The 15,241-nt window shown below is 41.7% G+C and overlaps 1 protein-coding gene and 1 non-coding gene across 2 annotated transcripts in view; one reads left to right on the top strand and one right to left on the bottom strand.

Moving 5' to 3' along the window:
* slc35f1 (solute carrier family 35 member F1) overlaps positions 1 to 15,241 on the bottom strand; it is a 334,841-nt gene that overhangs the window by 226,380 nt on the left and 93,220 nt on the right. The window contains exon 2 of the mRNA XM_080193321.1: positions 6,957 to 7,132. Coding sequence (XP_080049447.1) covers positions 6,957 to 7,132 — 176 coding nt within the window. The remainder of the gene's footprint in view (positions 1 to 6,956; positions 7,133 to 15,241) is intronic.
* trnag-ucc (transfer RNA glycine (anticodon UCC)) lies at positions 942 to 1,013 on the top strand. Its single transcript has one exon. It is a non-coding gene; the product is annotated as a tRNA-Gly (tRNA).

The raw sequence follows: 15,241 nt of genomic DNA on the forward strand, positions 1-15,241 counted from the left end.
CTATCACTTCTGCTCTTCCACTCTTCTTGTGCCCCTTCTATGCAGCTAGGCCATCCATGCTGCCAGTCTTAGCTCTGGCTGCAGTTCTCTAAGAAACCACTGGCTTCACCAGAATCCAAAACAGAAAACTGATTAGTGAGTAAGACTGGTTCAGGTGATTCTTGCACTACCAGTCGGTTTTTCTTAAACTGCCTGGCAGTCACCCATTCCCTACCTGCCTGTATGCTCCCAACCTGTGATGTGATCATCTCCCTAAACATGCTATCCATGTATTTCTCTGCCTAATGGATGCGCCACAGTAACTCCTGCCACCATTCAAGTTCCAAAACCTGGAGCTCAAGTTTCTGCAACTGGTGGCACATCCTGCAAATGTCTGGGACACAAGTCCGTCTATGTTTAGGATACATGCCAACCAATGGCTCTACATTTCACCTGGACGAGCTACCCTGCCACAACTTAACTTTACAGACTATCTGTTCCAAGTAGAGTAGCTTCCCAGTTACTCACCAACCAGCTCCTTCCATTGCAACAAAGTAAGAAAAAGTAGAAAAAAGGAGCACTCCCGCTCTCTTCACTGAGTTCCCCACTCATCAAACTCATATCTGTTCATACTGCTCGCAAGCAGCACTCCATTTACAAAGCTGTACCCAAATATGTATTCTCATTGAAACTGAAACTGCAGCAACTAGATTGAACTGGTCAGCCAATTAATTAATTACTGTTCAGCAGTATCCCTGTCTAAGGCTGGGATACTTTACTTCATTAACTTTGTGTGCTCCCCTTCAATAGCTCAGCAGGCAGAGCAGAGGACTATAGATGATTCAAACTGACATCCTTAGGTCACTGGTTCAATTCCGGCACGAAGGAAGCCCAAAGTTTACACCAGGTTTTGGCAGGACCCCCTTGCTGGCTTTCTGTGCTATCTGCTAATTGGGGCGTGAGTGATGGTGGTATAGTGGTGAGCACAGCTGCTTTCCAAGCAGTTGATCTGGGTTCAATTCCCGGCCATCGCAACAATAGTTTATTTAAAACCTTATCCACGGCCTCTTGTGTTTCAAATCAAGTGGACACAAACAGCACGAACACAACATTTGACAGGAATGAAATAAAAAGAGCTAGAAAAAAATTACTTAATTAACTTATTTTACTTTGCTTACACAGTAAATACCAGTTAACATAGAACATAACAGCACAGTACAGGCCCTTCAGCCCTCAATGTTGTGCCGAGCTATGTCCAATCCCAAGATCAAGCTATCCCCTCCCTATAATTCTGGAGTGCTCCATGTGCCTATCCAATAACCGCTTGAAAGTTCCTAAAGTGTCCGACTCCACTATCACATAGGGCAGTGCACTCCACACCCCAACCACTCTCTGAGTAAAGAATCTACCTCGGACATCCCTCCTATATCTCTCACCATGAACCTTATAATTATGCCCCCTAGTAACAGCTGCATCCACCCGAGGAAATAGTCTCTGCACATCCACTCTATCAATTCCTCTCATCATCTTATAAACCTCTATTAAGTCGCCTCTCATCCTCCTCCGCTCCAAAGTGAAAAGCCCCAGCTCCCTCAACCTTTCCTCCTAAGACCTACCCTCCAAACCAGGCAGCATCCTGGTAAATCTCCTCTGCACTCCCTCCAATGCTTTCTTGTTATAATAAGCTGACCAAAACTGAACACAATATTCCAAATGTGGTCTCACCAACATCCGATACAGTTGCAGCATAATCCCATGGCTCTTAAACTCAAACCCCCTGTTAATAACTCACTACAAGCCTTCTTCACAGCTCTAAACCATTTGAGTGGCAACCTTCAGAGATCTGTGGATATGAACCCCAAGATCTCCCTGTTCCTCCACATTCCTTAGAACCCTGCCATTGACCCTGTAATCCGCATTCAAGTTTGTCCTACCAAAATGAAACTGCAGACCAGGGCTGGAATTTTTTGGCTGTTCTCACCAGCAGAATCTTCTTGTCCCCACTGAAGTGATGCCCTGCTGTGGATTTCCCAGCAGCAGCGGGTGGGAATTATGGGAAAACCTATTGACAGTGATGGACCAGAAGATCCCATCACTGGCCAATGGCAGGCCACCTCCGGCACTACAAAACACACTATGACGGGAGTGGGGGGGGGGCAAAAATTCCTGACTTAGTCTTGTATATACATTTTGATACTTAAAAATGACCTTCTCCAACTCATATCTACACTCTCTGCCTACAAGCTGTACATGAATATGTATAAAAAGTTCCTGAACTAACTTTCATGCTCATTGAAACTTTCAAAAATATCAAAATGAACTGTCCAAGGCAACTGTCAAGCTGTCAATGCATTTAACACTTCTGCAATTTTCATATTTGGCACAAAAATGTCTGGAGAAATTTTTTAAAATAATTTCAATCTTGTCTGTTGACAAATGCCTGAAGGTTGCCATTTCAGGATTAGTACTGCATGATCGATTTCACAATCTTCCATTAACACAGCAGGTGTCCTCCATGTTGCAGCTTCTTGGCAGTTCCAAGTGATTATAGACTCTTTGAAGTGGAAGTACCAGTTCCAATGTTTGGTTTTATAAGGTGTTAAACGCTTGAATGTAAAATTTGTTATTATAACGGATTAAGCAATAAAATGTTTGCTTTTATAAGGGTGTTGTTGATATATGTAATTATAGTGAATTTTCTTTATGAATTGATGAGTTTTTTAAAATAAAGTCTGCAATATAAATTTAGAACTTTATTTAATCTCAGCACAGGTCCTGTTCATGGTGAATAATGGGTGAGTTGACATGGTAAAGTGTAAGGAAAGCAAGCGTTTTAATACGTTTCTTTTGTAATATCACTTTCATATTCTCACATGCTGAAAAGTTTGTGAGGTGTGACTGGATTAATTGGATTATGGTCAGAAAGACTGCAAAGGTCAATACCCATAAGAATTTAGTAAAGGTAAGCAAAGAAGTGGTTTGAAGTTGGCAGTTGTATTTTAAAGAAGAACATATAGAATTTGAAAATTGTATATTGATGAGGTGAAGGCAGTGTAAGTTTACTTGTATAATTAAGTAGCCATTAAGTAAAAAGAAAAAGATTGATTGATTCTGGGGAAAGGGAACTTCGAAAGTATTGCAAGAAACAATAAAGATTCAGAACAAAGGAGAAAAACAAATGTAACAGAATATTGAAGGTAGTGTGTGTGTGTGTGTGTGTGTGTGTGTGTGTGTGTGTGTGTGTGTGTGTGTGTGTGTGTGTGTGTGTGTGTCTGTGAATGTGTATGTGGCAAAGGGCAGGGGGCACTGGTGAGATCTCAAAGAAACCAGGGTGTGAACAAGGCCAGATCTATGAAAACCAGTTTGCTATCACCCTCGGAGAACTCAAGAGCAGCAAGGCATTGTGTGGTAAAGTTACTGGAATGCTATAGATTAGAAAATCTATGAGGACTGTTGCCATCAAAAGGGGGATTTAGCTCTGAATTATTTTAACCAAGATCTGTTTGGAAATATTTAAAAAGTACTGTTAACTGTTCCAGATGTTTTTGTGATTTAAGTGTAATTTGATTTCTATCTCTTTATTTTAATAAATGTTTAACTTAATATAAGATTGTCACAATTAGTCTGAGAAGTTACTTTCTGGTTTCAGAAAACCTCGTCATAATACATTAATAGCAAAACTGATCTGGCAGCTATTTCAAGTTTTCATTTGTGAATTTGAGCAGCTTGGTGCTTACCAACTGCCTTGCCATAACAGTAGATTTAAGAGGAAAGAGTAAACTGTGGGGGGCATAGATTGGCATGAGTTGGTGCAAAGTTGACACTGAGGCTTTAAGGGGCCATGGGGGTGGTTAGAGGGGCATATATAGGTTTGGAGGTTATGAAGGATCATTGGGAGTGGGTACAGGGAATGAGATGACATGGCTGGCATGTATATGTCATGGAGATTGTGTCTAGGCGAGGGGGGTGTGAGGGATGAGGATTGAATGACTGCCATTTTTTTAAATTGCTTTTTTGGACATATTGTCAGAGCTCAGAGGCAGACCGCCAACTTTGTACAAGTCTGCACCCCACAGTGTCTGCACTTGTTTGGGGACAACCAGCCCAGTTCCCAGAGAACCCTGCCACCCCAGAACAAAAATCGGACCTTCTGGGGCAATTTTTCCTAGTTTGGGTTTGCAGAGCCAGTAAATCTTCTGACTCGGGACTGAAAATTCAGGCCAATGGAAGCTAATTGAGCCGACGAAACATGTCTTTTATTTAAAAGTAAATATTGCCATAATTACAGTTAATGAATACCTACAGAAATTATTGGGCAATAATAATGCATTACTTGGAGCATTTCCTGTCAACACCTAAGGAGAATGCAAATTTGTTTTTGATATTTTCTGTGAAGCTGTGAGAAATTGCTCATCAATAGATTGTTCCACAGGGGTAATTTACTGACTTTGTGCTCCTGGCAGTGAAACCGCCTGCTGAGTGTGTATATTGGAAATTCTCACACATGCTGCATTCTATTTTCAAACCATATTGGAAAATGGTGTGCTGCACTTTCTGGGATTTTTGATACCTGCTCTCTCTCTCTCTCTCAGCGAGGTTTCCTACTCCAAGTGCAAAGTCAGAAGACTGACCTTTACTTATTTATTCTTTTATTTTACCTTCGTACAGTAAAAGCACATTCATGGGATTGCTAATGAGCGACACTTTTTCCATCATTGAAAACATCTGTAATGCTTAACCTACTCATTTTGTTGAATTAATCTAGGTAATTGCCCTGCCATATTATTTTTCATGTTTTATTGGCTAAATTAATTTATGACAGTATGGCTAAAATAACAAAGTGATTACTACAATTCCTTTGAGAATTAGGTGTTGTAATAATTTGAAAGTAACACAACATCCATTCCGATGCAAAAACATTTCCCTGTTACCTTTCCATAGTATATAGTTTGTGTAACTGCCTTAGACTAATTCAACACAACAAGCCAGCTGAACTAACTATTTCCAATCATGGAAGAAAGTGCTACTCATTAACAATCTTGCAAATGTTTTTTGATTAGATAAATGTAAAGTAAAAAAAATTGATAAATAAGTGTCAAAGGGCTGAATTTTATGGCCTCGCTCAACTCGAGACTGGAAAATCCTGCCTGAGGTCAATGGACTTTCCCATTCTCTGCCGCTCGCCTGCTTCGATTCCCATGGTGGATGAGGCAGTAAAATTCCCGGGAATGTTCCTTGCCCCCCCAGGACCTAACTGCTCCCTCAGTTCCACTCCCAATTGTTCCACTGGGACATACGATGTTAAAACCATGAGAAATGGGAGCTGAAGTAGATAATAAAGCCCTTCCGGCCTAGTCCACCATCCAATAAGACCATTCCATTTTCTGGCCTTATCCCCATATCCCATGATTCTGTTTGGTCCCATAAATCTATCAATCAATCTCAGTCCTCGATGGCGCCAATGACAAACTTCATTGGCTCTGGGATCAATGAGAAATCACAACTCATTCAATGAGGAAACACCTTTTGATCTTAGCCCTAAATAGTCAACTGCTTCTCCTGAGACTCTGCCCCATAGTTCTAGACTCCCCAGCAAGGGGAAATGGCTTCACCACATCCACCCTGTAAAGAATTTTATATATTACAATAACATCACAATTCATTCTTTTAAACTCCAAAGAATGGGGAATGGTAACACAATGCTAATGATACTGGGCCACTGAACTAGGACTAATGCTCTGAAGACATAAGTTCAAATCCTATTATGGCATCCAAGGAGTTGGGAAGGCTCTGACTGGAGGTTTAATGAGCAGGTATGGAGGGGTGTGGGGTTGGGAAAGGCATGCTTCAGAAAATTCATGAACTTCAGATGAATCTGTGGAAACTTTTGGCATATATAGAAAGTTGCTAATATAACATTAAAGCACTATGTAGTTTCAGTTCAGTTTTGCCACACCCACAAAAGTAACTTGTTTGTACTGCTGACCAAGTTGACCAAATCCTGAAGCACACACCTGCCAAACTGAGCCTACAGTAGGTGGTGAAAGAACCAAAGGGGAAATATCTACTTGGCCCCTTCCTCACCTATCTACCCATTGCAAATGCATCTGTCCATGAAAGTATTGGCATGAGTGACCGCCTACAGTCCTCAGGAAAATAAGTCCCATCTTCACACTGAGGATACCATCCATTGTGTTGTGTGGCATTACCGTTGTGCCTTTTTAGGATAGACCCATGTAAAAAGAATCTAACTAACTGGACTACAATGGAAACTCATGTAATCTTTAAAATCACTGTCAAGCCTGGGGGCCAAGCAGGTATAAAAGAAACATTGCCTTTTTTTCCACCTTACTCTCAAATAGTTTTATTGAATGCCCTGTGAATAATTATTAGCATATTTTTCAAGAACTTTTTTCCTCTCTCTGCTTCTGTTACAACATCTAGTTCAACTTTTACTAATTGTGCCCGAGTCTCTTATTCACTATACTAATATGGATAAAAACATATTTTAGTTACAAGCATATATTTGACCTCCAATGATGCAGGAGTAACAGCTGAGTTCCAAAGAGTAACGTGGCAAAGGGGCAGGGCATTATGGCAGTGTTGCTAATGTTCAGTACGGCCAGTCAGGGAATACTGAATATTTGTAGCATTTTCCTACATTGAAATCCATCAGAGTATCTCCCCACACCTCTCCATCCACTACACCTGTCATAAAAAGCATTGATTATCTTTTTGTCAATAAACATAGGGCTATGAGAACGATTATTCGATTATTACTGGCTAATGAAACTTCCAGAAGGTAACATTACAGCCTCATATTTACTATTGGTTGATAAACAAGTTGACGAGTGACACGTATCCTAACTTAGTCCAGAAATATGAAACAAATTGTAATAACCGGTTAGATGATTGTTGTATTCTTTTCATTCTTTACAATTAAAAGAGAATGTCTTGTGAAGTCAAGCGTTGCCTACCTTGCCGTACTGCCAACGTGGTTGTGTAAACCAGGAACAGGAGGATGTAGTTGAGAAAGCTCTGAAACACTGGAGTGTTGGCATGGAAGTCCTCCACCAAGTACTTGCTAGTCAGGCCTATACCACAGCTCAACAATGACAGCACCTGGCCCAGTGCCAACGACAGCAGCAGCTCTCTAAAGGAACAAGTGATCTGCATATTAGGGAGAAGTCAATGACCAAAGATAAATTCTTTCACTGACTGACTAGCAACACCAAAAGGCACCTGAGGGAGCCATTTTTGCAATTAAGATGGAGATAAAATTGTAAAGATTTACAACCTACTGTAACATCTAACTGTTCAATAACTCATTTTATTTTTGCCACATTCAAAATCTTCAGCCAGAGAGTGTCTGAAAGAGAACAGGCAGCTATCAGAATGGCTGCTTTCAAACCCCATGGTTAGCATTGGAGTGTAATTTGAAAGGAGCGATGCTTTCTGGCAAATGACTTGTCACGCCATCTTTCTGAGTATAACCAATGAAAGGAATGCAGTGACAGCTTCCCTCATGTTAAAAACTCCAGCTTTTAAGGTGGACGGGGGGGGGGGGGGGGGGGTGGGGGGGGGTGGTTACCATAAATTAAATACCAAAAGAAAGCCACATGTCTTCAATAAAAATTGTTTTTTTTTACATTAGTCCAGTGCACTGTGTGATGCAGGCTTCAGTTTCAGAAGGAAACAATTTTAAAATCTTACGCACATTCTTTACACTTCCACATCAGGTAATCTATTCGGGCTCATATTTTATACATTTGCAATGTATCCCGGAAAGAACTTCTCACCCCAAAATAATATTACCAATGTCTCTTTCCAAAAAGAAATCACTCATTATTGGATCAGTTATAAAATTAAACAGAAATGATTGTCAATTTACCCCTCAGTCATTCCATGGTGGCACAGTGGTTAGCACTGCTGCCTCACAGCACCAGGGATTGGGGTTCAATCCCAGCCTTGGATGACTATGCCAAGTTTGCACATTCTCCACATGTCTGTGTGGGTTTCCTCCCATATTCAGAAAGATGTGCAGGTTAGGTAGATTGGTCAAGCAAAAATTGCCCCTTAGGGCAGAATTTTACCAGCATTTTACCGGTTTGATCGATCCCGCCCGAGGCCAACAGAGAATCCCGTTCTCCAAGCCTCGCCCGGCCCCGGAATCGGGGTGGATGTGCCGGTAAAATTCCAGCCTTTGTGTCCAAAGATGGAAAGTAAATATGTGGAATTATGCAGATAGAGCAAGGGGCTGTGCCTGGGTAAGATGTTATTTTGGATAGTTGGTGCAGACTCAATGGGCTGAACGGCCTCCTTCTGCACTACAGGGTTCTGTGGTTAACATGGATCTCAGGATACAAGGAAACATTGATTAGTTGATTCTGAGTTTAGAGAAATGATTAGCTTCTTAGGAAGTACATACTAAACCTCTAAAAATAGCTTGAAAATTACTTGAACGGCACAGTATATTCATTTTTTTATTACTGAGACACTGTTGCAAGATTACAAAGAACATTGATATTATTTGATCCTCTAAGTTTCAGTCTTTATATTTTTCCAGTGTTTGTTTTATGAAATGGCATCTCCTCCACTACAAGCAAGTTCATGTATTTTTCAGGTAACAGATGAGACAAATTGCTTTTAGATTTAATCAGCAAAGACCTTGGGAAGAAACAATGTGGCATACTTTCGGCAAAACAAATTTTATGTAAACAACAAATGCTTATTTACAGAAACAAAAACAATCCTTCAGTTGAGGAGTCAAGGCCCAGTTCCAATGGTTAAAATGGGATTAATTAAAGACCAGCCGGTCCTCAGTTCTCTGGTCAACATTCCTCTCTCTACAAATATTACCAAATGCAAATTAACTCGTCATTCCTCTCAATACTGTTTGCATAGATCCTTGCTTTACAAAATGGCAGCTGCAAATCCCCACATTACAAGTCACCACAGTTCAACTTAATCCAAAGTATATGAAGTAATTATGTTTCCGAGAGATGTGATTATGTATTATATAAACGCAAGTCTTTCTTCCAATACAAAAGGAATCAACATGGATTGGTAACAGCAATCTTATATTCTCCAGTTCCCCAGTGAAATTCTGTTCAGCCTTTGTTACGTGACGCGGGTGAAAAAAGATGCACCGTATGTTGTTGCTGCCTATTGGAGAGAAAATGAAGTGCTCCCTGCGCCATATAGAGAAAGTGGCTGCATGTCTCATGAGAAAAGACACACACGCACTTGTTTAAAAGCTCAGTACTTTCATTCTTCCAGAATTCAATCACCAAAGGCAGTAATAAAATGCAAGATCATTTCAAATGTCAATGGAATATAGGAATGCTTCCAATCACTACTGGACTGTCAGAACTGAGTTACTTGAAGATGTGTTTTTGGCTGCAGTTCTGAGTGAGAGTGAAATACTTCTGTTTAATGTGTTTTTAGTTTATGGCTGTTGCACATAAGTTTGTTGTCTCGTTTTGATGTTTAGCCGTCTAACATTTCACTTTATCAAACATTTTTTTCCCCTCTTTTGAACTCGCTTTCTTTTGCTTTTTAACCACCCGTCTATTGGATGATTGCTACAGATACCATGAGTTGGGTTTTTAACACTCCGTGATGTTGAGGTTTGGTACCGGCGTGCTTTGAAAATTTCATCCTCAGATGACATCACTGGATCCTGAGCCATTGGTTGGGTATGGGTTGGGTATGTCAGACTGCTGCCATCAGAGGTTGCCACTTATTGTCCTGGTAAATCAATGACTGGCAAGTAAGTGAACGGACATGGGATAACCTACAGTGACATTCGACAGACTAATGGGAGGACCCTCAGCAGATGAATCATCCACGTTAGGAGAAGGCCACAGAATACAGAAGGGGGAGTGCAAAAAGATGAAGGTATTGCCCAAGGCATTGTTTGAACTGCCCAAGAGTTGGGTACCTGCAAATGACAGAGAGCCAGAGTTGTAAGGTACCTATCTCGGCAGATGGTTTCGGAGATTTGTGCTCTGGTCCAACAAGACCTGGTGGCCCTCATTTCAGTTCCCTATCTGCCACTGTTAAGGTCACTATCACCTTCACATTTTATGTTCCTGGATGACTCCAGGGACCAGCTGCGGACCTGGGTGATATCTTACAGTTGGCAGCTCACCATGCCATCAGGGAGGTCATGCATTGTTGGCTTCTGCAAAACATAGGGTAACAGGCCCATTTTTAGAAAAATGAACCAGCGCAGCACAGAAACCATTGAGTTTTGCCACCATCGATGGATCCCCTCAGGTCCAGAGATTCATCAATTGTAGCCATCACAAGGCACTGATCGACCGGCCAGCCAGATTATTGAACAGAAGAGATTTATCTGAATGTCCAACTGCTGTGCTACCATATCACAATCCAACTAATTTTTCGGATTCTGTATTGGTTTGAAGTAATATTTATGGATTTTATCTTAACTACCTTTTAAACGGTTCAGTTTGAATTTATGTCTGCTGACTAAGGCAATTAAACAGTTAAAAGCAGACTAAGAACAGGAAAACAACTGTGTCTGTGAGAATTGCTGTTCTTCTTGATAACCTGATGACCTTAAAATGTGTTGAAATGTCTAGAAAATTAAAGCTTTATAGAGATAAGTAAGTCTATGTAACATCTTGCTTCATGAATTCTGTTTGATCAATACTGGTTGTTCGTATCCTGTTAGGTCAGGCATAATTGAGGATCCCATTGGAATAAATTAAGAATTCAGAGCCTAGATATTTGAACTAAGAGGGCTTTATGTCTCAAAATCCCACAAATTCTTGTAATTCTTGCAGCCTTGTGCTCAGTTCCTAGGCAGCTGACACAATGCTTTTATCTTGCAGAGTTCCAGCTTCTCTTCAAGCCAACACCCAGACCCCATCGGTGGCTGCTGGTGAATGAGAGTTAACTCCTGAAGAGGTGGCACTGGATACCCATATGGCACCCAGATGGAGAGTGGCGTTACAACCAAAACCATCCTTTATGCACCTGCCTTAGACAGCTCATTGACATCTTGAGAATGTGCTTACGTTACTTCCTCCGCTCAGGTGCTGCCCTCCAATATGAAAGAGCCTGTATTGTGGTGGGCTACTGTGAGCACCACAACATGAATGTGCATAGAAATCTGAAGCTGGATAAAAAGGAGGGTGTGGAACGCTACCCTCCCTTAGAGGAGGACCTGGAGCAGGAAGAAGAAGACGGTGATAGCAGCATTCCAGAGGAGCACAGTGTCCTGGCTTTGGAAGAAGATCCCTGAGGGTGTCCTAGAGTTAACTGTGGTCGACAGGCTGGCATAGTCATGAAGGTCTCATTTATTTATCTATGATCCAGTTGAACATCTCTATGTAATTTATCTTTCTTACTGGAGAAAAATTATCCAGCAAGTATATACGACCGCATAATTCCATTGCTACCCAGATAAATTGAAAATGTTGGGTAGCATGGTAGCACAGTGGTTAGCACTGCTACTTCACAGCTCCAGGGGTGTGGGTTCGATTCCCGGCTTGGGTCACTGTCTGTGTGGAGTTTGCACATCCTCCTCGTGTCTGCGTGCGTTTCCTCTGAGTGCTCCGGTTTCCTCCCGCAGTCCAAAGATGTGCGGGTTAGATTGATTGGCCATGCTTAAATTGTCCCTTAGTGTCCTGAGATGCATAGGTTAGAAGGATTAGTGGGTAAATATGTAGGGATTTGGGGATAGGGCCTGGGTGGGATTGTGGTCAGCGTGGACTCGATGGGCCGAATGGCCTCTTTCTGTACTATAGGGTTTCTATGATTCATGTCTCCATCACCAAATGTATATGTCAATATGGACCATGGGACTACTTGAAACCAGCCCTCCCCCATACTCCAGCCCTTAATTCCATGTTTCTTTTGATATCAAGTAACAACGTAGGCACGAGCAATAATTGTTGAAGGATAAATTAATGACTACAGAACTGTAAAAAACATGAGCTAAGTGACCCATAAAGTTCATCTAAGACCAGGTGCTTTGTGTGCCCTTCCCATCCACTTCTCTGTAGCGGAGGATAAGGTAGATGCAGTCTGTTCCCTTGTCTTTGCATCCAACTGGGATGCCCGTGGCGTCTGTCCCACATGTAGTGCCCACAAGGCTCTTCCACAGGCCTGTGTAATTGCAGGAGCAGCCCCTGTCACAGAGTTTCACTGCATGAATGGTCCCTTAGGCAGAGGCATCAAGGAGGTGAGAGATGATGTCGGTGTCTCCTGAGATATGGATTCTTCATTAGCTGCTTTCACTGCCTCAGCCTTGAATGCTGGGACAGAGCTGATAACTAATTCAAACATCTCTTTGCCATCAGCAACACCGAGTATCACTCTTTCTGTCAGTTTAAGTACACAGCTTCTGCATTCGCTTCTGTGCTTTATTCATCATGAAGTTGACTACTCTCTCAATGATAGATCTCATGTGCTCTCAACAACATCAGCAAGGAACACATACACTGTACGTTTTCCTCCATTGACTGTCCAAGGTTCTGCAATGCTCCAGGAACCTGACATTCAGAAACTTATTTGCTCTTGATATTCCAGACAGAATCTCATTGTGTGTGATGCCCGAGACTCAGCATCTTCCCCCAGCACAGCATGGCTCTGTCCGCCCCCTAATGGGGGGGCTGCCCATACCTGACTCAGCCTCTCTCTCCTCCTTTTGTGCACACCTGAGGTGCAGTTCACCCTGTGCTCCATTTCAAAGTTACACTGAGGGCCAAGTGAAGTAATTGTGTCTGCGCTGCTGGAATGTGCACCAGAGAGATGTGATGGTGCTGTCTTGTGAATAACACTCCCTGCCGAAGAGGCTAGTGATGACTGTAGCGAGGCATTCTTCTCCCCTTCCCCATGGGAGACACAAGAAGATGCACGTGAAAACTTGGGCTACTCAGTAGGTGCCTCAGCACAACCAATCCAAAGATGATACCAATCATATGGCTGCAGTGTAATCTCTTCCATCCCACTCAAAAATTGAGCTATCAAATTATCCTGCTCTTGAAGAAATTATGTCTTCTAACTTACAATACTGCCTCCTCCACCGATCAGTGTTTGGAGCTGAGGTACATTGCCATCTGTTCACGGTATCTCTTTGGAATTATACATTCCGTCCTCCTACAGGTTGAAAAAAGATTCATTTATGATAAGGCTGCCCTCTCTCATTCAGTCCAACATCCATTCACATGAGATGTTTTCGTTCCTCCGTGATACCCCCTGCTAAACTGGTGCTTCATGTGTGAGGGTTGCTGACGTTTCATTAATGCGACCTGCCACTTTCTCTGACAAAGTAACTATGGGCACTCAATCTCCTCGACTCACACGCCTGCTGGTACATATAAGGTCAGGGACCTGCCACGTACAGGGTCAGGGACCTGCCACGTACAGGGTCAGGGACCTGTCACGAACAGGGTTAGGGGCCTGTCACGAACAGGGTTAGGGGCCTGTCACATAAAGGATTCGTAACCTATCAGTTAACAGAGTAAGGGATCTGTCACCGGCTGTTGCTTGCTAGTCACCTTTCTAGATTTTATCAAACATCTACACTGCACCGATATCCTCCTAGGGACTTACTGGCTACTAACCTCCAGGACCACCTACATTCATGCCCTCTCTGTCTCTCTTAAAGCCTCAAGGGAGAATTGAAAAGCATTGATCTCCCTGGTCATGCCAGCACTGGCCATCTTAACTCCCAAAAGAATCGCAGCTTCACTCAACAGCAAGTTCAGTCTTGGCTGCCATTTATGCTTACAAAGGGCCGTCCAAATTAGATTCCACCTCCAGGCCACTCGTTATCTGGACACCATAAACTCACTTCCAGGCCAATATGGTTCTTTGCAGTTTAAAATTGCATTGAGTCATTGGGAAATGATTCAATGTTGGATTCCCAATACTGGGTTAAAAACCCAGGGTCATAAATAAAAAGGGCATTCCTTTAATAACTTGTCACTCTCATGGAGATAGAGGACAGGAATGAGGAGAGAGAACTACTTACACTGAATGGAGCAGATTGTTGCTTGTGCATGTCAGTGCTGAACTTAAGTCTCTATCAGGGATTGATCTTGTGTAATTCAATTTTCCTGTTCCCCCCACAACCAAATCCAACTTTTCTACCATTCCACCCTCCCCCCACCCCTTCACATGCTACCAGGATTGGGTATATGGGGGTTTATGGAATTGGTCCTATATCAAAAGTTATACTTTGCGGCATTTCTCGAAAATGCCCAAGGTTTATATAAAACTGATTTCTTTTGAAATAAGATAACAGTTCTTCATTTTCAACAGAACGATGACTGGGATGGTAAAATTGACAGATAGAAAATTATCCTGTAGGGAGATTTGACTTTTGACCAAAATAAAAGATACTGTTTCTGGAGGAATGTATAAAATTCATTTTGAACATGAATTTTACAGATGCAGTTTCAAACGCACATTCTACATAATTTGTATGTTAGGGTAAAGCTGAGATTTTCACCTATAGGCTTTTTTTAAACGAAGTAAAAGTTGTCAACATTTGATTACTTGGAATTAACGGAAGAGTAATCTCTTTGCTTCTGGGCTCCCAAGATCTGTTCTATAATGCAGTGAGTTCATGTCCCAGTAGATCACTTGAAGAAAATAGAAGGAATCAGGATTGTCTGCCTCTCTTGATCATTGCTGTTTTCTTCTCTCCACAACACATTCCAGCACCTCTTGCATTTTAAAGCCCCAGTCACTAGCATGGGGCATCATGTTAACATGAAGGAAGGTATATAATTCTCTGAAGTATTGCTATATCTATCTGTCATCTCATCACAATCATTGTTCCAGGATGATTTAGTGGTTGCATGTGTTTTGTTATTCCATTTTTACATTGGTGTAAAGCTTCAGACATGTAAAAAAGTGACAAATAACTTTAACATACTCTGTAGTCTATATAAGGTGACTAGCAAACACATGAATAATCCACTAAAATTCTAAATATACTGAACACAGTCGAATATAAGTAAGTATAGTAATAGGTGTATGTTCTTTTTAAGAGATTCGGGTCATTCCAATTTCCGGGACAAATCCGACAGACCATATTGAGCATCAGTTACAAGAAAAGCTAAACCCATTACATTAAGTTAAACAAACTCGATGGTTCTTAGGACTCCTGCTAAATATTCCCACTTGACCCGACTATGGGCTGATTATTTGATTTACTGTTCTACACTACCGAACAGTGTGTATCATTCAAGTAGTGCCAGTCAGTGTTAACAATGTGATC

The sequence above is a fragment of the Carcharhinus amblyrhynchos genome, chromosome 7 (assembly GCF_965287045.1).
Source record: "Carcharhinus amblyrhynchos chromosome 7, sCarAmb.v2.hapA, whole genome shotgun sequence".
Lineage (NCBI taxonomy): Eukaryota > Metazoa > Chordata > Chondrichthyes > Carcharhiniformes > Carcharhinidae > Carcharhinus > Carcharhinus amblyrhynchos.